The sequence below is a fragment of the Alosa sapidissima genome, chromosome 9 (genome assembly GCF_018492685.1).
Source record: "Alosa sapidissima isolate fAloSap1 chromosome 9, fAloSap1.pri, whole genome shotgun sequence".
Lineage (NCBI taxonomy): Eukaryota > Metazoa > Chordata > Actinopteri > Clupeiformes > Clupeidae > Alosa > Alosa sapidissima.
Window position 1 is genome coordinate 15,095,965 of NC_055965.1, and position 23,172 is coordinate 15,119,136.

General features: G+C 40.0%; 2 protein-coding genes across 3 annotated transcripts in view; one reads left to right on the forward strand and one right to left on the reverse strand.

The window, feature by feature from the left end:
• Positions 1 to 23,172, forward strand: part of LOC121718314 (B-cell receptor CD22-like) — a 29,721-nt gene that overhangs the window by 1,114 nt on the left and 5,435 nt on the right. The window lies entirely within an intron of this gene.
• LOC121718331 (hatching enzyme 1.2-like) lies at positions 16,108 to 23,091 on the reverse strand. The gene is made up of 8 exons (XM_042103351.1): positions 22,966 to 23,091; positions 22,487 to 22,574; positions 19,178 to 19,312; positions 18,658 to 18,775; positions 17,627 to 17,805; positions 17,244 to 17,325; positions 16,854 to 16,981; positions 16,108 to 16,521 (listed from the first exon to the last, which is right to left on the reverse strand). Coding segments are annotated over exons 1-8 (801 nt in total). The 5' UTR covers positions 23,035 to 23,091; the 3' UTR covers positions 16,108 to 16,519.

Here is a 23,172-nt window from a genome sequence, read left to right on the forward strand (position 1 = left end):
GGACCAAACATATGCTATGTACATTTAATTACACCATTGACAATTTGAATTCGAAATATAGTTCTCAGCTGAAGCATATTCACTTAGCACTGTTGGTTCAATTTTCATTTGGGTGACGCTTAACATCATTTTAAAACCTATGCTAGATGATCTTAAAAAAAAAACTAGCCCATGATGGTTTTACACTAAATTTGGGTAGAATTGAGCTCACAATTTGTGCTGCTCTTGCAACCATATCTGGTGGTCACTAACACTCACATGGGTGGATTCACCATGCCATTTAACTACCTTAACGGTAGAGTTTGCCGCTATTGCATGGCTACTTACATGTACACAGACCTTCAGCGAAACCTTCACCTTTTGAGGAGTTGCCTTATTATGTACCCTGGTTAAGGGTTCAAATTGTGGACCCTTGAGGGTAGGGGTTAGCCTAGAAATCTAGACACACCCTAGCGGCAGCAAATTACATTTGCTTCTAGGGCTAGTCTAGCAACTCTCCGTTGGCTTATGAGCTCGAAAAAATTAAACTTCTATCAGGCCAATTGAACATAATGATTGAACGGTTTGGCCAGGGGGTCAGGATTTGAAGGGTTAGCTTCAGCCACTTAGCATGGCATTTGGCCGCCGACATTCTTGAAAACATGGCGTTACATGGTTGCAACTTCCGGCACCAGTTTTTACATGCTGATTGGTAGATGACAGCTCATGCACGAGTTTAGTGTTGGGCACGAGCGTCCACGTTGGTTTGCATTTCTGGAAGACAACAAACAACCAACTACTTGGATTAAGCTACTGATACTTGTCTTAATGCCTACATGGTTAGGCTGTATTATACCGGACTTTGTGGTAAATAAAAGAAAAAGTAAATGTTGTCATATCAGGATATTATTTGCCTTATGTGTGGGTTGACAAGGTAACTGATTATGGCCATACATTTTAGCAGATACATAGCAATGACCTATATCCAATTAATAGCCTACTCATTGTGTTTTACTATTTTAAAACGTAGACTGTATTCCTACCTGTAGTCCATGAAAACGCAACGTCTGGATCATGTAACCTATCTCCTCAAGTGATTTAAAACGAAACAAATGTCAATGACTTATTTAGTTTGCTTTCTTGCAACATTCACATGATTAGGCTATGCATTTGATTTAAATGGCCAGGCTTCCAGTTGAGGCAAAAGCCAAATATCAACTACAGTTGCAGACTCTTGAAATGCCTGCTCGAACCACAATACCCGAGGGATGTGCGCTTATCGGTAAGTTTAACTAGCGCTGGCTTTCGTCTGCCTGCAAAAGTTTCTTACATCCCATGTCTACTTAATTATAGTAATTCTCGTTGGATAGCCTATTTCGTAATAGGCCTACAACCTGTCCAAATATAGCATTTAGGAATCATTATTTGTGTAGCCTAAAGTGACTCAATATTGATTTGCATTGTTTATTATCACATATGAATATCACATTAAATAACCTAGGACTTCAGAGACAGGGCAAACTTCTACCACCATTCCCAAAATGTTATCCCAACCAATTAAATAAATTTGCGCTTATAACGAGGTGAAGTGAAGCGCGTTCCTGAACAAATTCTTTTCCTCAGAGGGAATGTCCAATCCTCAACAACGACATACCGTTGTACCTGACGTTGTCTCTGTCTGTAACGTGAAATCTAATAGGCTAATTCTAGCTGGTGCCGGAGACGAACACCCATGAAACGCAATTTTCATAAAGATGGCTGCGGTCAATTTCAAACTTTTTTGGCTGAAGTAGCTAGCCTAGCATGGGCCATTTAAATGAATGGGGGCGGGACTTAGTCACTCTCTCCAGTTATATATAATACCTGTCCTCCATGGGTTTGGCTTGAATTCCCTGCTACTTGAAAACAAAGAAGATGGATGTTGCTGTTGGCCAACAGTGTGACACGAGTTAAGCTTGTTTTAAGATGGCAAGTTTGAACTAGCCAACTTGCTCCGCTGGTGGGAAAACACATGGGACTCAGCGCTGTCCTATTGTGTGCAGAGGGAATTTGAAAGACAACCGATTATCCCGCCCCTCGGACTGAGCACAGCGAACGGTGAGTGCCCAGACCCTACATTTTAATGTGGGTCTGGCTAGGGGTGTCACAATATCAACATTTCAGATTATCATGACAAAATATATCACGATAACGATATTATCGCGATATCAATGGCAATCATTATATAGGAAAGCAATCACTTAAAGTAGGCCTAGACTATATATTAATTTTATTTTAAAATGTTTCTATCTTCAAAAACGTACCATTCAGGCCTACAACTCCCACTTTCTCATAAAAAAATGCCCAAACCAGGTCAACAATATTAAATTGCTATTTTCGGAAATAACATGTGTATACCTGTCAGTGTTCAGAGAAGTTTCCCCGTGGATATATGCTGTCAAGAGCATGCCAAACCTGTCTGTGGCAGTGTAGCTCAGTCCCACGTTAGCCAATCAAAATCCCGAAAATAGCAACAACTTCCTATTTCTCTTTTGAACTGTATTTGCAAATGTAAACAGGCCAAAAGCGTTTGCACAATCGTAAAAATGAGTACCACCTTAATAGCATCCATGCTCAGTAGCCAAACTAACTGTAAACAGAGGGCGCTCACGTGTCATTAAGCATTTTCTGGCGCGTAATGTGACGTTTAAGAACCTAACACATAAACGGCGTTATCAGAAATCTCCACTTTGGCCGAGTTTTTAGAAATAATCGTTTTCGTGTAAATGAGAGGCCAAACCGCAGGAAAATATCTGCGTCTTCCCTTCGTGTAAAACGGGGCCTAACGGCTCATACACACAGTTGCGTTTCGTCAACGCATGCCAGTGGGTGTTCCCGACGGTAGCTATGCAAATGACTTGAAGAATAACCGGAATTTGATTGGCTGGTGCCGTCCGTCGATTAGCTTGATTGGCCGGTGCCTTCCGTCGGTGCAGCAACAACTGAACTTCTCAACGCGAGCGACGGGACATGGCTCAATGTATTCATATGTCGCCGGTTTGCCGAGGAAGGGGTGGGATATGTGTAGACAACGGCCATACAAACTAACCCCACACATTCCTATGGAGGATTTTTTGAGTGCTGTGTCTCCTCATTAGAAAGTCTCTGATAACATTTCCAATAGGCCAGTTAGCACGTTAGCCAGCTTTTTGTGTAAATTGGGCTGTTTATGTTGTTTCACAGCCTTTTGCTTGTGGGTAGGCTAGTTAGTTCGCTAGAATTAATTAGACTAATAGACACAGTCTCCTGATTTCGCTTTTTGTTGTGCAGCCAAAATAATTCCCACACGCTTTTCTAGCTGCGGGGCAGAGCAGTAGAGACTGATAAAGGCTATTCTATCCACTGCATTCTCCATCATGCCCGGCATCTTTTTTAAAGTTAGCCTACAAAATCAAACGTTTGGCGTTGCTGTGACATCAGGTTTGAGTGTGTGACTTTGAAGGGAGCAAGTGAGGAGGAGAGAGAAATCACGAGAGAGTAACAGGCCCGTTCATTTAAAAATGTCATTGTTGTGCTACACGATAATACCGTGGGTACATGATTTCCACGATATTCATATTCTTATGTTTTAATCATCACGATTATCACAAAACCGGTATATCCCAACACCCATACTTGAGGGTATTGCCCCAGCGATGAGCCTTTGTACCTTTAAAAGTACAAGTTCTGTACTTCCTTTTCTGAGAGTGTGGGAGGGATTCAGCCTTACGAGAAGTGGGCATTGAGGCTATTCGCATTGATGCCAGGGGTGGGGATGAAATCAAACGCCTTAAACAGAGGGAGACATATTGGATCTACTCCTTGAGGGGCATAGCCATCCAGGTCTCAATAAGGATTTGGACCCTTTTTTGTAATTACTGTGTCTCAATAGGGACAGTGTATTGCTGTTAGTAAATGAAGACTTGTTTCTGAATGTAATAGACCCAATTGTCATGTTTGTATACTACTCATGCTGGTTTAGGACTAGTTATCTTGACTATGAATTGAGAATTATGTGTAACTGTCTTATTTATATGTATTGACTTTTGATACATATTGTGTGGAGTAGACTAAATGTTAATATTTGTAGTAATATCACTAATTTTCCCACTTTGAGATCTCTCACTTCAATTTGGTCTTGCTGTATTTGTATGCTGAAATGTCTGGCATTGGACATGATCTGAACTAAGTGCCAGAGTGGCACACCTGAAATCAATGCAACTATAAGTATGGCTTGACTCTGCTCGTTACCAACCTTGATGAAGGCCAGTGGCGTTTTAATGCTTTAGCCAAAAAGGCTTTTTAACTTTTGCCTCCTTGAGTGCCTGGACCTGGATTTCCCAATTATCTTTTGATGAACATTTAACCCTTCCAAGAGCACAAGAGGACACAAGGGATACCAGCAGCGCTCCAGCTCCCCTTTGGCTATACCTATAGGCAGGTGGGGGCCTGCACACCTTGATACATTGTAAACTGTATCAGTAAAAAATATAGTAAACTGGGGTTTTCATGAAATTAAAATTTGAAGAAATGTGCAAAACTCCAGATCATCTATACTAGGGGTGTAACGGTACACAGAAGTCACGGTTCGGTTCATACCTCGGTTCGGACATCACAGTTCGGTACGAGTTCGGTACAATGGAGGGAAAAGCAAAACAAAAATGCAGAAAGCATTTTTTTATTGTGCATGTCTCAGGCTGTACCACCTAGTGTCATACAGTCTCTTCCCTGAGCTATCTGCAACAGCCTGAAGTGTGTAAGATGTAGGCTAAACAGTACAGTAAGTACCCAGACTCCATCTGTAACTTGTAAACAAAATAAGACAATCAGCTATAAAACTGAAAATAGGCCTACAGCATCTCTTATTTCTGAAAGTGCATATTATTATAGAATAATGATTTTTAAAAATCCACTTAAGACCTTCAACATCTGTGTTTAGTTGTATATGGAAGGGTCTACAGTTTGCCTCAATATTTTTCAGTGTGTGTACAGTAATAATCTAGCCTACTAACTGTGAAAATATCACACTATTTTGCCTTCTTTTAAAAAACAAAATTGCTCCTTTCATTTCGTAAACAGACTACAACTAGAAGTCATGTGACTTTGCCCTTCCACGTTAACTCACCGTAGCATGGTTTGTTTATTAGCCTGGTTAGCGTTGACACTTTCTTTTACTGTCTGTGCACTTAACACTACAAGCTCCTCATGTGAGAAGTTACAAGTTACTCCAACATAAAGGTAATTACCACGCGATTTACATAGCTGTCTGTCATTGCGAAATCATTTAATTTAAGCCATAGGTTTTGGCCCTATTTGTATATCCAAAGGCTTGTAAAGCGCAGGGGAAGTTTTTTTTTTCCCTCTCGTTTCAATGATTGGTAGCCTACATCATCTGGGTGATGGCTTTGAATATGTGTAGCATGTTATATTTCCACTCACATACCCAACTGCTGAACAACGCCGACACACAGTTTCATCTTACCGCTCTCTTGCCTGTACTACTGTAACTTAACTGAAGTTCTCAAACTTGCGATCTTAAAGAGAACAGCGGATCCTCTAACTCTTGTGGGTCGCACCTTAGTGCTGCTATCTGACTAACTGACTCGACCGACGACCTGACAAAAAAAAAAAAAAACATAAGCGCCAATCAGAGCTTCAGAGCTAAGGCAAGGCTACAGATTAGCGTTAGGTGTCGCTAAAGAACTCTCGTACGGTAGGCTACTTAATAGTAATTGCGCATGACATTAATTCATTCGTACATGAGTTTTATGTATTTTTATACCGTGTATTCTCCGTGTAAATTCATGCACCGAACCGTGACGCCCGTACCGTTTCGGTTCAATACGAATACATGAACTGTTACACCCCTATCCATGAACAATGCACCATGCATGCAACTCCCCAGAGTGAGATACTTTAATACGTGCCCCCCCCAGCTAAGTGATCAGAATCCATAATATATTTGGTGTCACAAGATTTAATAGAAACTTGGCCCGATACATAGATTCTGTCGATCTGTGTTTTTGTGTTAAACCAACACCAAAGAGTTTTTTGTACCTTAAAATAATGTTTCCAAAATCGTTTCAGTGGTTCATCAACTTGTAACAGGGTGAACGATACTTCTGCATTCGCTTTGCAGCCCTCTATCGGCTATAACCGCACTATGTAAGTTTGCCAGATCGGGTAGCGGATCTGTAGTTCGATGGAATGAGACATAAGAAACTACAAATTTGACTTGCGTTTGATGTCGTCGTACTTTCATAAATCATGCAACATATTCTGCCTTGTCTGTGGACATTGTTATTTGCAAAGCCGGTGCTGGATAAACAAATACCGTGCGTGCGACAGAGGGAAAGTTCTTTGGTGTTGCTATAAAATCTATCCTTGTGTAACCTACCTGAGTAGGATAAAGTACTCGGAAACAGTCTCTCAGATCCATGCTTTTACCTACATCTCGGAGGAATTTTCCTTCTTTGGTCAACTTAAAAGGCTTGTTTGATATTCTGTCTTTTTCTTCGGTCCCTGCATTAATGTATCCACATACGAAAAAGTTATGGCCCACCATACAAAGTGTTTGAAGTTGTCTAAAAGTCAATATTTTTTGTGCCTATCAGGTGGAGTGTATATATATATTAATCATTCATTTTTTTCCTTTGAAGAACAAATCTACTAGGAGTCTTCCTGGAATTATTTGCCTTTTTTTTTAAATATCAATATTCTTTGATTTTAAAAGAATTACCTCACCATCTGCTTTGTCGAAGCCGTAGGAAACGATGCAATGTCCGTGTGACCATTCTGCCTGCATATCTCTGATGTTGTTAGTTATTCTTAGTTCTTGTACACACAAAATGTTGCTGCTTCAGGTATTGCATCTTCTTTTTCATATTTGCTACATACTTAACTCCATGTACATTGTAGGATAATATAGATAAAAACGTTGAAGAAAAAGATGGGATGGCAATGAAGTTTTAGTAAGACTTTGGGCCATCATGCGGATTAGTTTGGTCTTTTTTTTTCTTACTTTTTGGTGGTGTGAGGGATATTTGTATTTTCTTTGTTTTATCGGAGGTCGTCAAATCATTTGATAGGCTTGTTCTTGAGGACTTTTTGGAATTAGAATACAACTAATATTTCCATTCCTCTGGGGAGACGCTGAGAGGAACTGAGGACTGGAAGATGGGGAAGTCATGGGGTCAGGCTGAGGACTGGCAGACGGGAGGGACTGAGGACTGGTGGACGGGGGGACTGGGGAGATGGGGTCAGGCTGAGGACTAGAGACCCACTTGCAGAGGATCCGTGGCTGGGGCTCAACAAACTTTTTCAGCTGGTCCAGATCGATTATTTTTATTTCCTTTCCATTGGCGGCCAGCAGGTCAACACTTTCCCCCTCAATCCTCAGCCCCAGGAGCTCACACTCCATCTTCCCTCCCTTCCACTGCTCTTCTCTAATGTTCTTGGGGAGGATTTTGTCCCCAACCTTAAAATGGTCATCCATGCTCGGAGACCGTTTCCTCTTCCTCACTCTTTCTTGGGCTGCTTCCATGTTTTTCCCTCACCTTGGGATACACCTCCATTTGAACGGCTAAAATTTGTGAGGACATGGTTTTTCTGTAGCTGCCACTGCCTCTACTTGTGGCTTATCTGCAAGAGTATTTGAATAAGAGTGTGAAAAACAAACAAAACAAAAAATGCTCCTACATGCTTATTCTCGATTATCTAAGGAGGATAGCGGGCCTCCCTCCCGTAAAGCAAATAAAATGGAGAGTATTTTGTTATGCACTGCTTTTTTTTGCGAAGACCAAAAACCGTCAGCTTGATGTACAGGTCCCAATTCTTTGGGTGGTCCTTGACCTTTTCCCTTAAGGCCCTGAAATAGAAAACAATTATTATAAAATGCAAACACATTATATGACATAATATAAAATTAAATAAGTCCATATTAACCCTTGAATGGTTCTATTCACCTTCTCCACCAAGCCATTGGTTTGTGGATGGTACGTTTAGCACAGACTTCTTTTAATTTGCAGCTGCTCACACAAATTTAAAGTTAATCTAGGAACATACATTGAATGAGGAAAAAGTAGTGTTTCTTCTGGAAAATGGTTGTGTTGTTCAAAATACAGTTATGCACAAGGTTCACAACTTACTTTATTCACAAACTCTTTCCCCCTGTCAGTGAAGATTAGCTTGGGTGCACCATGGCAGCAAAATAAATCCAGTGTGTGGGAGAGGAGAGAAAGGCAAGAGGAACCGGAGTTATCTTCTCTTCCTTTAGAGTCAGACACCGAAGTGTCAGCTGATCACGATTACTGTGCCATTCCAGAGCCGTCGTCGTTAGATTTGTGCTGTGCAGCAAACGAGGATTTGGCATGTGAAGTGGAGGAGTTAAAAAAGCAGCTTCAGGTTTGCAGGATCCGATGAGCATATAAGGTTTTACACTAGGTAGGCTATGCAAATTGCAAATCTTTTCAAAGTCTTCTGGTGTAAGGATGGCAGACATAATAACATACTTCTTTCCTTTACCACAAAAACCTCAACAGAGGATAAACATACACTAGGCCTAATTTGTTTATTCGTCTGTAAAAATGATAAAGTAAATATTTACAATTAAAATCATCAAATGTATTTTTCCTCTATTAGATTCCCAAGCTATGATCATTTAATGGCCTTCTGGTGGCTCATATTCCTTGTCCATCTCTCAGTTGGTCTGAAGGAGAGAGACTTAGGACATTGCTTTGGAATTCATTCCTCGACAATCAGCAGAGTAGTGTCATCATGGACTAACTACCTATACACCCTCCTTGGGTATGTATGCATTAAGGCAAATCTCCCAGCAGTTTTCAGCGACTTCCCTGACACACAAGTGATCATAGATTGCACTGAATTTAAATGGCAGACTACGTCCTCACTGTTGCTGCAGAGTGAAATGTACTCACGCTACAAAAGTCACTGCACCATGAAAGGCCTGATTGGCATTGCTCCACATGGTGCAGTGACTTTCTTTCTCCTCATATGCAGGGTCAGTGAATGATGAGTTGTTCTAAAGATCAGGGCTAGCAGAGCTACTTACATAGGAGATGGCTTTTTTAAGTTTTGGGGAACCATTTTCCATTGTTAAGTATTTGCAGTCTACAAAGTTTTTGACATTAGGGCATTTGAATTCAACAAGGCCAAATTGGGGGTTTGCGTTTGCGTCATAAACAACACCATCTGGAGAAGCAGCAAGCCAGGGGGTGGTTGGATGAATAAATAACTAGACCACTGGGTGCATAGTTGACATGGACTAACTTACTATATTCAGCTGCCACTTCTGACTCCTTCGCAGACCCCCCTCTTCACGTCTGCTGTTTGTCTCGTTGCCTTAAATATTCGGTCTGCAAGCGACTCAGCAGAGCTCTGGCCTTTGACATGGCAGATCTCCTGAAACCTAGAGGTGGTCACCTGGTCAAACCATTCAGGGCAGAGAACTTTGTTCTCGTGTAGCCATTTTGATTTTGTGTGCCATTTCCATGGACACGGACAAACCGTTTAGGTGAAGCCTCTGCTCCTCGGTACATACAAATACGTAGTCTGATGGTGAGCAATCATGTCCTTCCAGCAGCAAGTGTGCTGTTGGTGGCGCGTCATGAATATGTGTGATGTTCTGTGTCTTCTTTGCAGGCTGTTGATATGACAATACACTTCCCTTTGGCACTAACGAAAATAAATCACACTTCAATTTGTCTCCATATTCTACTCCATCCCCCACTCTTGAAACTTTTGTGTATGCTTGTTTGGCATGCCTGAGTGTGTGTGTGCGGCTGCACAGAAAGTACCCTACTGGTGCTGAAAAGGTGAATAGATTGTAGAATAGCCAAAGATGTAGCATTGTTATAAAACCTTTAAAATCTCTAAACAATCACAAGTAGGGCAGTTCATCACAGTTCATCCATTGCAACTGGATTGATGAAAGGTCACTTACACCTGTAGGCTACATTGTATTTGGGAAAAGCAAAAGGTATCAGCATAATGTTGTTTATTTATTTATTTATTTATTTATTTTTTATGTATTTATAAACAAAAACATCTCTGTCAGTTCCATGCCGTTTTCAACAGCTATCAAAAACAAAGGTCATTTTTGGATGGATGGATTTTTTGTGAATGTTTCTTCTTCTACATAAGATTTTAGTCATCTTTCATGTAATACTTTATTGTCAATGCACAAATTAAGTAACAGTAGTCTGAAACGTTATTGTTAATGCACAAATTAAGTAACAGTAGCCTAGTCTGAAACGAAATGCTGTTTTACATCTAACCAGTGGTGCAAATAACTGACATGTCCAAATGGGCCTTGATGAAATGCGTCGCTAGACTGTTCATACACATTTTAACGGGCCAAAGTTGAAGAGCTTTTGTCCGTTATTGTTCGTGCAAATATAGGCTGATTCATGTTCCCTTGTATTGTTTAACTGAGGTCCATGGCTAGTCTGGCTTTCATCAGACCAAGCTCAATCTTTTAAGAAATCAAAAAATAAATAGCGGGCAGATCAGGCTGGGTTCACCCAGCCTAGTCCATAGGCACCCGATATTGTTTAATTTTCCGATTGAGATATACACGCTCTGGCTATTCTAAATGCAAAAATGCATCAGGGAGTTATGACAAAACGGTAACTAACAAACTAGATCCTAATAGAAAGCTGTTAGCTTCCATAAGCTACAGGTAGGATTATAAGGTAGGCCTATTTACAACATAAATTGTCAATAGGCTATGCTGGCGACACAAATAAAATCTCCTTTGGAAACCAATGGCTTACGCCTTACAGTATCAAGCGGACTTAAACTGTCATATCGTGGCGAAAAGTTGTAATAACATTCACGCAGCTCCATGAGTCAAGGAAAGCGCGAATGAAGTAGCCACTTCTAAATGGGACCCACTACACAGTAGCTTAAGGTGTTTTGCTAAAGCAGCCATAATGAAATGAAGGTGTCATTGTTTGGATACTTCACACACACGTGCTTTTTAATTTCACAGACTACAACTACCAAGCTGTAATCAAAGCACATCGATTCCCCTCTCACACCCTGCACGCACTTAAAACAAAATAAACAGGCGTCTCAGTCTCACGCATGTATAGGCAAAACTGTATCAGACCGGTGTAACGTTGGTAAATCTTCCATTGCACAGAATGATTTTGTAGCACGTGCAATAAATGACAGTCGAAAGATACAAACAGTGCTGCTATACATTTGCTTGGTATAACCGCATTTATAGTTTTCTACAAACGCAATCAATCAAATGCCTCCATCACTCAACCAACGCTAACGGTAACATTACCTAGGTCCTTATTGATATTACAAGATTAACGTACCTGCAGTAAAAACCAAGCATGTCCGATAAACATCCTCAGATTTATTTCGGCTTCAAGAAGAAATGGGAATTACACTTCATGTGAACATCGTCCTATCCTTATTAGATGTCCGCTGCGGTAAATTAGTCCTTTTAGGAAGCGTCCATTGTTTTTTCCAACCCACTTTTAACTCCCAACAAAATTACGTCTCACTGCAACGATGCGCCATCTAGTGGACAAACGACTACTTATCGCCAATACTGAAAATGCAGCCATGATGATGATGATGAATATTTATTTTGGCTTTCTTTTAATCCTACTGAATTTGTAATTATGTATCGGCCGTTCTAATACCGATAGTATGTGGGTGCCTGTGTGTGTGCATGTGTATATGTGTGCACCGCCATTTACAGGCCAATGAGTGTACAGTCACTAAATGTACACATAACCTAATTTTTTTTAGACCCCCCCATGGATGAAATTCTACGAAACTTGGCATACCCCCAGAGAATGCCAGGTCAATCATACACATAAAATTTGGTGCAGTTCTGAACATCTTAACTGAAGATAGGGGCAATTAAAGCAGAATAATATTGCATTTTCATTTTTTACCGGGGGGGTGGGGGTGCAAATCACAAATGAGTGATTATGAGCCAGGTTGATGTGGGCCCTTGAGACCAACATACCATAAAAGATTCTTCATCCTCAGTGCCACGGTTCAGGTAGTTATTTAGGAAAAACTGTTTTTTTTTTTTTTTGCGGTTCGGGGGGCCCAGCCCGGGGGGTGGGGGGTTGGTGGTGGTCCCCGTGGACGAAATGAAATTTTTCCGTAAAAGTCTAGTGGGGCTACATACCTACCAAATTTCATGTACCCCGGTGGTTCGGTGTCCCGGGTATCAATGACCAAAAATTCAGGGAGTAGATGACGGGAAAAATTCTTGAATTATGTGCATGTGTGCGTGTACAAATTTATGTTTATGTGTGTGGGTGTGTGTGTGTGTATGTGCGTGCTTGTGTGTTTGCCTGCGTATGTGTGTTTGTGCATGTGCATGCATGCGTACATATGTCTACTGTGTGAGTATGTGTCATACGTATGATTACTGTAAATGTATGTGTGTGCGTGTGTATCTGTTTATGCACATGGAATGGGTTAACATGACCCCTGGAGGCAAGCATACAAAAAAAAAATGGTCCTCCTAAACCCTACGGTTTTCGAGATATTCACAGAAAACTGTGTCTGCCCTACCCTCCTTTCGGTGGGTCCAGTCCAGCGGGGGGGCTACAGATCAAAACAATGGTTCCATGCTATCCATGTGGGGTTACATGCCCACCAAGTTTCGTGTACCCCGGTCTTTCAGTGTCCCGGGACTCATTGACGGAAATTTGGGCATGCGAAAAAGAAAAAAGAAAAAAAAATTTCGCTTCGCTGCGCGGCGGTCATAATAACAGATTAAGTTGTTAACGTTATGGGTCATTGCTCATTGCTGTGTATCAACCCAGAGGAAACTTTTGCTTCTTATTATGACCGCCGCGCAGCGAAGTGGCGGTCATATACTGTAGGTTTAGTCAGATTTTTTTTTTTTTTTTTTTTTTTTTTTTTTTTTTTTTTCGCATGCCCAAATTTCCGTCAATGATTCCCGGGACACTGAAAGACCGGGGTACACAAAACTTGGTGGGCATGTAACCCCACATGGATAGCATGGAACCATCGTTTTTCGTTTTGATCTGTAGCCCCCCCGCTGGACTGGACCCCCCGAAAGGAGGGTAGGGCAGACACAGTTTTCTGTGAATATCTCGAAAACCGTAGGGTTTAGGAGGACCATTTTTTTTTTGTATGTTGATCTCAAGGGGCCATGTCAACCCATTCCATAACCACTCATTTCATGTATAGCGCCACCTAGTTAAACACAAAAAAGTAAAAATGAGGTGTTGTAATTGAAGGTATCTGTGACCTAACATAGTCAAAACTGCACGAAATTGGAAGTGTAGGATCATTATGACACCCTCTGTATGCACGCCAAGTTTTGTGGAATTCCGTTCATGGGGGGCCACACAATAAATTAATTTATGTTACTATACCCCAACTGGCCTGTAGGTGGCCGGAGACAGTTTTCTGTGAATATCTCGAGAACCGTAGGGCCTAGGAGGTCCACCTTTTTTTATGTATGTTGGTCTTAAGGGGGCATGTCAACCCATCCCATTACCACTTATTTCATGAAGAGCGCCACCTAGTTAAAAATTAAAAAGCAAAAAATTAGGTGTTTTCATCACAATATCTCTGGCTGACAAGGTCAAAACTGCACAAAATCAAAAGTGTAGGATCATTATGACACCCTCCGAATGCATGCCAAGTTTTGTGTACTTTCGTTCATGGGGGGCCTTACAATAAAATAATTTATGTGTACATTTAGTGACGTACACCAACAAGGATTCCCGGGACACTGAAAGACCGGGGTACACAAAACTTGGTGGGCATGTACCCCCACATGGATAGCATGGAACCGTCATTTTTCGTTTTGATCTGTAGCCCCCACGCTGAACTGGACCCCCCGAAAGGAGGGTAGGGCAGACACAGTTCTCTGTGAATATCTTGAGAACTGTAGGGCCTAGGATGACCATTTTTTTCCGTATGTTTGCCTCCAGGGGTCATGTTAACCCATTTCATGTGCACACATGTGCACAAACAGATACACACACACACACACATACATTCACAGTAATCATACGTATGACACATACTCACACAGTAGACATATGTACGCTTGCATGCACAGGCACATACGCAGGCACACACACAAGCACGCACACACAGACACACACACACACACACACACACACACACACATAACATAAACATGTACATGCACACATGCACACAATTCAAGAATTTCTCAGAATTATGAACAGGCAAGATGGAGGTGGGGTTGTATAAAATGAATTTTACATGTGAAATCTATGAACTAATCATGTTTTGGTACTTGTTGTCTAGCAGATACCAGTGAGAATTGAGTGTGGATAATGCAATTTAGTGAGACAGAATCATATAGGCCTTTCAACGTGATTTATTTTTGTGGAAAAAATGTGCTGGACTGGGCGGCGGTCATATTTTGTACCGCTCGGCGGTACATCTATATTCTGAAATTTCAGTGGTGGGTAAACTGTGTTTAGTCTGCTTGTGTTTAGCGGTGTGTTTAACATTATCCCTTATATATATATATATATAGAACGCCGGTTATTATTGGGAAAATAAGTCCCGACAGGGTGAACCAGACCCCGACGTGCAACTGAGGGGTCTTGTTCCGCCCTGAAGGGACTTATTTATTACACGGCTACTTGCCAACACGAAACAATAAACTCCCCACGATGTGACTCTTTAGCCTACATAGCCTAGGCTATAGCCTATTTGTTACCGTTTCATCGTGGCTTTTGGTGAGAAACAAATAGTTTGCAACAGCACACGCTGAACTTGAATCAAACATTCTTTAGAACACAGCTGATCAACCGTCTGCTTTCATTTTTGAACGAAGTTCCAGTCCTTGCGCAGTAATATGAAAGACGTGAAATAGAAGCACAAAGCCCATTTTCCTTGACAGCGGTCTGTTATACTTAGCAACGGTCTGTTATTGAGAATTAGCAGACCACCGAACGTTAGGAAGGCCCATTCAAGTGAATAGAGCCATCTGCAGCACTCTGAAGAGCCGTGTAATATATATATATATATATATATATACCCTAATTCAACAGCTATTCATATTATCATTGCATGGTGTCTCATACAGTATATTTCATGTATGTGATACTATTTACTCCTCTATAATCCATTGTACATATATATTCCTTAACTAATATGTATGATCTCTCTGCTTACCTGAAAATGTCTTTGCCGTTAGGAATAAATCCTAAAAATGGGGCACATGTGGGGAAATTTCCAGTAATTAGACAACATTAAGCTGTTAAATGTCTATTGGGGTTGTTGTCCAACTTACAAGATATTAGATATTACAAGGATGAACTGAGTTATTTTGGGTTTCATGACCTCTGATGTCGCCCTTAGGGACTAGGGAGTCTGGAGTAATAACAGCTTTTCCTTATCATGACGGCTCTTTGTCTTTCATTTCATGCAATCCATCAAGACTATCCTGTTAGTCCTATAAATAATGGTAAAACTTTGTCTGTGACAGACTTGTTGCTCTCATGCTCGCTAAGATGCTTGTGTGTTTGTAACCTGTCTCCGGTGTTGTGAATACATCTTTGTACTCTGCCGTACAGTCTGCTTGTCTGTGCATTATACTTTTTGCCTCTTTGTGGATTAATACTTAATTTTTAACACAACCACAACGTCCACAAGGAAGACTATTGACTAAAAGTTTTAATTTTATTGTAGTTGGCTAGAAATGATGGGCATAAGAACAAAGATAAAGTCATATACAACAACTTGTACAATACTAATTCAGAAGGTATTACATTGGGTTTTATATAAGATTAACATAATCATTACTTTATCTGTTAAAACAATTGATTACATGATTTGGAGTTTATCACATTATGGGGTTTTATTGCCTTTTTAATGGACTTAACGAAAAACACTAACTTTTGGGAAATTGGTTATTTTCCGTCTACACCAGAGATAGATAGATATTCTCTTCTCTGTGTGATGCACTCGATGGTGTTTTATGCCCCCGACGTCGTCTTCCAGGCAGCGCTGCCACCGTCGACTTAAAGGCACCTTAAACCTAAACCTAACCCTAACCCATGCCTAACCATAGCGCCTTCCAGGCAGCGCTACCTTGAAGACAACGTTGGGGGCATAAAACACCAAGAAACATGTGATGCCGTTAGCCTAGCTTAGCATAAATAACTGGAAGTGCTATCGGCTAACTGGTCTGACTCACTTCCAGTGACTTGGGCTAACAGTGCCAGACTAGGTTATTGCATACACAGAGAAGAGAAGGGTATCCTTTTAAATGGGGTGGAGGGAAAAATAAGTTGGCTTTTTATTTGAAATGGCAAATTATGAATGTATCACACATACTGAGGGTGTAACATTAACATTCTTGAGAAATTGTTGAGTTGACATTATAACATCTGATTTTTCACCACAGTTGTGAGAGGCAGCACAATTGTCTCCAGGTTTGAGATATGTTCTTTTATGTTTAGTCAACAATCGCCATTCCTGTTTTGATGATTTGCTCCAATCCTATGAAGTGAAGCAAAACATGACAAAACAAGTCTGTTATCCTTTTCTAAAGTTCACCTAATCATTTACATCTCTATTTGTTTATGAGAAACTTATAAACAATACATCCAGTGAATTTACATTTAGATTTATTAATTTAGAAAACACATGATAATAATAATAATAATAATAATAATAATAATAATAATAATAATAAATATTCTTTGTGAATCCCACCCTTCAACTTTCTGACATTTACTCTGGAGTGGTGACCATGTTGTACTCTGATGTCTTACAGGCCGTTCCCAATGCAGTTAGTGAAAAGAGTAGTGCACGGTGTAGTGTGTACTCACAGCATTCATACAGCTTTTTGATCCTCAGGATGTCAGTGGGGGAGAGACCCTGTATCTGGCCAATGGGGACGTCCGGGTCAGGGATGGGGGTGAGCGTTGCCTTTCCATTCTCGGTGGTGAAAACAGTTCTACAGAGGCCAATGGGTGGTAGTTATTGAGATATGGGGGAGAGAATAATCATCTGATACATGTAATGACAGACACAGATTGATTGACTGATTGAGTGAGTGAGTGAGTGATTGATTGATTGATTGATTGATTGATTTATTGATTTATTGATTAATTGATTGATTAATTGATTGATGGATGAATATAAAGATAAACAGGTATGGGTAGATTTTTATATTTGTATAAGTGAGTAATTCAGTGCTTCATGTTGTGTTGCCTTACCGGGTGTAGTGCATCACAGATGTGTAGTCATATGGAGTGCCCATGGTGTTACCATATTGTTTTCTAAAGTTGTAAGCCTGGTCTGACAAATCAATAGAAATGGGATGAATAGAAGTGGAACATTTTAGTTTAATGACAGTGTTAGGGGAAAGTACCATCTAAGGCTTATGTACCAGCCACTCGTTTTCAAGTTAATTTATAGATATTCAAATATTATTATTACTATTAATGTAATCTAATGCAATGATATACTTATATAACATAATATTTAAATGTTATCATTACTTTTAAAAATAACCATGAAACTATCAAAAATAAGGAACTTTTTTATATTTCAATATGTATGTGCTGAATGGAGAGAGTAGGCGAGGTCAATCCCTTACCTGGGTCGACGTATTCCCAGTGGACTTTCACATACTGGTCCCTGTCGGCCCTGTTGTGCTCGTGGTAGAAGCCCAGGGCGTGGTTGAGCTCATGCTGGATGAGGCCATTGTAGATGCATTCATCCCTGTTCAAGGACACCAACTGCCTGCCTCCTGCTCTCCCAATGTAGGACCAGCACCTGAACAAAATGATGAGAATTGAGGACTATAGGGTACACGAAAAAACTGCTCATCTAATACAATCTGACCAAGTGTTATTAATCTCATATCAAGACCAAACAATCTAGTAGTTGGTATCGTTTTCAGTATAACGACACAAAGAGACAAAGAGCTCTTTTCCAAAACGCTATAAATCCATTTTTGAAAAGATCAACAAGTCATGTTATTTAAATGTGTATTTCAGGTAATGCAGTGCAGTGCAGTTGTGTTGTTTTGATTGAGTAAAGATAAATCAAATAACGATAACCTAATTACATTCCACTAAAATTACTTGGAAAACAAATCTCTGTATCTCTGTTCATTTTCATTTCACTCAGGTACTAGTCTAGCATCTGACAATACACACTGTCAGAAAACGTTTCCCTCACCCACCAGGGCGGAGGGCCAATCAGTCACAACAGGACATGGCATTAGTTTCTAAATCGAAAGTGGCTGTGGTAAACAGGAGTAGCATAACATAAAAAGAATTACAGTCTGAAAAGTGTAAATTTATGTACAGCATAAGTAGGCCTAAATACATTGTTTCCTGACTGCCAATACAGCTTATAATTAGTTAGTAAAGGTTATGCAAAGTAGGAGTAATGTTAGGAGTCCCTGATCAATGTGATTGGTTAGGCTGAACCAATGATTTCAAAGTTAAGGAAAACTCTATGCCTGTTACGATGCCAGGGTTGGCAACGTTTCCCAATCTCTTCACAAAGCGAAACAAAGTAGTGAAATTTAAATCCAGGCTACATGCCAGTGACTGAAGAGAGGGATTAAGATCCTCCTCGTGTTGTTCTAGAACGTTCCAAACAATGGAACAAACTCACCCTTTACCGTTCTCTATGCTGATGTAGTCAACCTCTGTTGAGCGAGGCACAAATCGGATGCAGGTCTCTTTTGTGAAGGTCAGCATCGCCTTTTCGATTTTCATCCTTTCATAGACAGCTAAACAAAGCAAAGCAAACGTCAGTGTTTTTAAGTATTAAAACACAAACATTAAGCAAGGGATAATGATTTGTCCAATGGTCAGTATTAGAATATAAATTCCCATAGGACAAACAGGACCCCATGATAGGCTATGTCTGTTTCAGCTTCGTTTAGATACAATAAAGTCAAGACAATACATATATTGGGCCCTAACTTAAATGGCAGGAAAAGTGCAAAGCCTTTTTAAAAGCAAAGCTATGTATCAATATTTGAGCTTAACATCTTGCCCATGTTGTTAAATTAGCAAATTGATTTTGTGTAGTTATTAAATTACATTTAGTTAGTCTTTGCACATTGGCCATTATTCAAATTAGGGTCATTTATGCTATAATATATATATATATGGAGAAACCCACTCACAGAAATCAGGGCTCACAATCACAGGCACTTCGACAAGGCCGTTGGCAGATTTCTTCCACTTGCAGGAGGAGCAGATTAACGCATTCCTCTGTCGCGGAACAGCAATATCGCCCTCCACGAGAAGCTCACCGGAGGCTACAGGAAGAAATGTCAGTCATGAAGGAACTCACTGTTGCATATTATTTTATATTTAAGGACCACAATGGAAATAAGCCCTGTGACTTTATTGCGTTTATCCTCTTGACCGATAGTGTACAAAGACATTTTATTTATTTATTATTTATTTTCTATTAGAAAACATTCTTTGTACAGTAACAACAATAAAGAATTTCAATCAATCAATCAATCAATCAATTAGGCACTTCACTCGAGCACTCTAAACATGCTGTGAAACACATTATCTTGTCATAAATCGGTAAATGATATGTGACCATCATCGGTAAGCTCAAAAGACTTGATGTCATGGCGGCCAGGGTTGGGTAGTAACGGTTAATCAGGTTACATTGTTGGGGATTACCTGATTACATTTTATCATGCAAATAATGCAACTTTTTAGGATAGCCTATTAATTTGACAAGCAGTTCATTCGGATGTTCACTTTTTAGACTTTTTTAAGATATAGTTAAGAACAAAATTATTCATACCCCTGGCAAATATTGATTTTCTCTTGACCAATATGTTTGTTCTTAATTAAAATAACACTTGCACATGCCAAAAGCTTGCAAGACAATGTGGTAAAAACATGGAATAAAAAAGTTTTTTTATTAAAAAATGCGTGTTCAAAATTATTCATACCCTTTTTAAACAATCACTGGAAACATCTTTATTTACCACCACAGCTTTTAAAATGGTTCATATAATACCTACTAAGCCTCTTCGGGCCCTATCATGATATTCTAAAGTGCATCGTCACTCGTCAAAAGTCTATTAAAATTTAGTAGGATGTCCAGTTCACATTGGGAGGGGTTTCGCTATCAAAAGCGGAGCGCATGGCGTAACAAGGTGTTCCTAGGTCTTTTAATCAGTCATATGGGTGTGTTTGGGGCGTAACATAATTTTTAACCAATGAGAATGACATCTGTCATTCCCTTTAACGGCGCAACGCGCGATATGTCAAATAAATGCATCGGTATTTTGGCATTCAAAGGCGCATTGGAAGGAGGCTGCTTGCGAGACCGTATAGAATAGTCATTCTTAAATCATGCTTTACTAAAACCTAGCATAGCCTTCACGCATTTGCACTCGTCTATTTGAACTCATTGGCAAAGTGAAACTTCACCAAGGAGTCAGTCAACGACAAGACAGTTATATGCAGTTACTTTCACTATTGACTGACAATGGGTTACCACCGAAAACATAGGCTGGAAAAAGCAACACTTACCCATACGTGTCTCTCGCCTCTCCCCTAATCACTTTTAACCGTCATTACCAATTTGCAAATGATGGTGAATAACTACTCATTATGAGATGTACAGTATTTCGTAATATCTTTGTTATGTTTCCCATTGTAATCGTGCAATTTGTAATGCTTTGCATGGACGTGCGCTGGTGTGCGTTCATGAATGATAAAAGGATGGTGCGTGCACCTGCCAATATGACTGGTGACATGCGCTCTTAAAATAGCATATGAACAACTCGCCATTGACTTCTATGATAGCGATTTTTAGACAACGCGCTAGGCCCCTCCCTAGGTTGTTAATTGCCACACCCCTGGGCGCAATGCTTAAAAAATAAACGTGTAAAATACCGAATTCAACTTTGCGCGGGTGAATAACGAGTATTACGCCATGCGCTGGTGACCCAAAATACAGCCCTTCATGTCTCCACAATGATTGTAGACTGCACCTTTTTAGCAGCAATCTGGGTTTTGAGGCAGGAACGATTATTTGCCATCACTTTGGCCTTGTGCTCACTTTTTTGACGGATTGAGGTCCGCTCTAAAATGTTGATATTGTTCTCTGTTAACCATTTCTTGCCTTGTTTGGCTGTATGTTTTGGATCATTGTGTGATTTAATGTTCAAATGCTACCTATTGGGGCAGCCATAGCCTACTGGTTAGGGCTTCGGCCTTTGGGCTTGCCGGTTCGACTTCACTAATTCACGGATTGGGATAAATGCAGAGACCAAATGTCCCTCACAGGATCAAAAGATATACTTACTTACTAACTTACATACTATTGGGGCAGGTCTCTCGGCACACTGCCTGATCTTTTCCTCCTAATCTTAATGTAGCCTCTTGTTTTAGTGTTACCGTTTACTTTGAGAAAGTCACCAGGTCCCCCTGGTTGAAAAACATCCCAAAATAATACATTTCTCACCTCCACAATTGAAATGGACATGGTGTCATTTGGGTTTAATGCTTCCCTTTTTTATGCCAATCTCAGGCCATGTCCCTGGGTAAAAAAAAATCCAGCAAAAGCTGAATTCTTTGTCCAGGTGTGCCCTTATAAAGGTTAAGCGGAGTTGTGCATGTTTGGAGAAGAGCAGAGAAAAATAGAATCAGAATTCTTTCATCAATTCTGTGGTGGTGTCTTTTACTTAATGGGCATATTTATTGAAGTAATCTAAAAGTAATCCTAAAGTAATCAGATTATGTTACATGTTTTTGGTAATCCAATTGATTACGTTACTGATTACAAAAATTGCCATGTAATTTGTAGTCAGTAATGGATTACATTTCAAAGTAATCTGACCCAACCCTGATGGCGGCTTATAGCCATGTTACATAAACTGTTTTGTGATAGACCCCTTCAATGTTTGTAATCATCCAGAGCCTATGTTTATTTGGCAATTGATAGGGTATACATCCTAGTTCCTTACATCCAACAAAAAATGTAACCTATTGTATAACTTTGCAATTGTTCAAATCTAAACTGTCACTGTCAAATAGTCACAAGTTTTCAAAAATATTAATACTTTAGCAAAGTACAGATACTCAAAAATCATACTTAAGTAATCAAGTTAATGTACTTAGTTACTGTCCACATCCCCTGGTCTTAGCTAATGGCGATTGTTTGCCTGAGCTGATAACAAAATGGGTAGGCGACGTTAGTAAGAGATTGATTAGCCCAACATGGCTATCTGGTTGAGCCCAGCTTGTATACATGCAAAAAGTAGTAATAGTAGGCATTTTTCTTGACGTTTTCTTGACGTTTCAGTTATGTTTCATGTCATCTGCCATGGCATGTTTATAACTATGTCACATGTTACACACAACTATGTTACATTTTTAAGTTAGTTATTCCATCAAGATATGAAATTAAGTATGAATTGACTGAAGCTCTGTGAGAGGTTAAAGGTGAAACCTGCCATTGTTAGCGGACAGAATCTGGGTTGTTAAGTCCACGTTGTCTGCATCGTCGATAAGCTTTTCAATGTCAACACCATCTCTCACCAACTGTAAGAGACACACCACAACCCTTAAAGTAGCCTGTTTTTTTAAAAAGGCATGATTGACATTTTTCTTTTAATTAGCGAGCTAACAGGCCTTGCAATCAGATATCTAGCTGACAGGCTTGCACTGCAATCAACATACACAGTACAACTGACAATGATTAAAACTAACTAATGTATTTTGGCTATATACTGTATACATGTATGTGTGATGTAATGGTTTACAATTATTTAGGGTTTAATACTCAATAACTATATAGTGAGATATACTATACCCTAATAGGGTGAACTAAGTCAAATCCTTCACAGACTGTATACCATTAAAACTATAGCATGTTGCTTTTTTAATATTTTTAGCCCAGAGAGAGAGATTTGTATAGCCTTGAAAATCTTACCATGAAGGCCAGACCCTTACACAAACCCAGCAACAGCACTAGGAGAGAGAGGGATGCTCTGAGGTCCATGTTCCTTCACTGTGCGTGTGTGGAGATGTTCCAGATTGTTCCTTGCTCCTTGACCAAAGCCTGATGTATGTGGGACCTTTATGTCTGGACTGTTAAATACAGATCCTCTAAGGTGTGTCCACGAGTGGGATTTAGGCC

Excerpts from the sequence above, each read along its gene's own strand:
- LOC121718331 (XM_042103351.1), bottom strand. The coding sequence starts at position 23,034 with ATGGACCTCAGAGCATCCCTCTCTCTCCTAGTGCTGTTGCTGGGTTTG. Across the intron at positions 22,575-22,965 it reads GTAAGGGTCTGGCCTTCATG|TTGGTGAGAGATGGTGTTGA; the intron begins GTAAGATTTTCA and ends TGTCTCTTACAG. Across the intron at positions 16,982-17,243 it reads TCTGTGATGCACTACACCCG|AACTGTTTTCACCACCGAGA; the intron begins GTAAGGCAACAC and ends TGGCCTCTGTAG.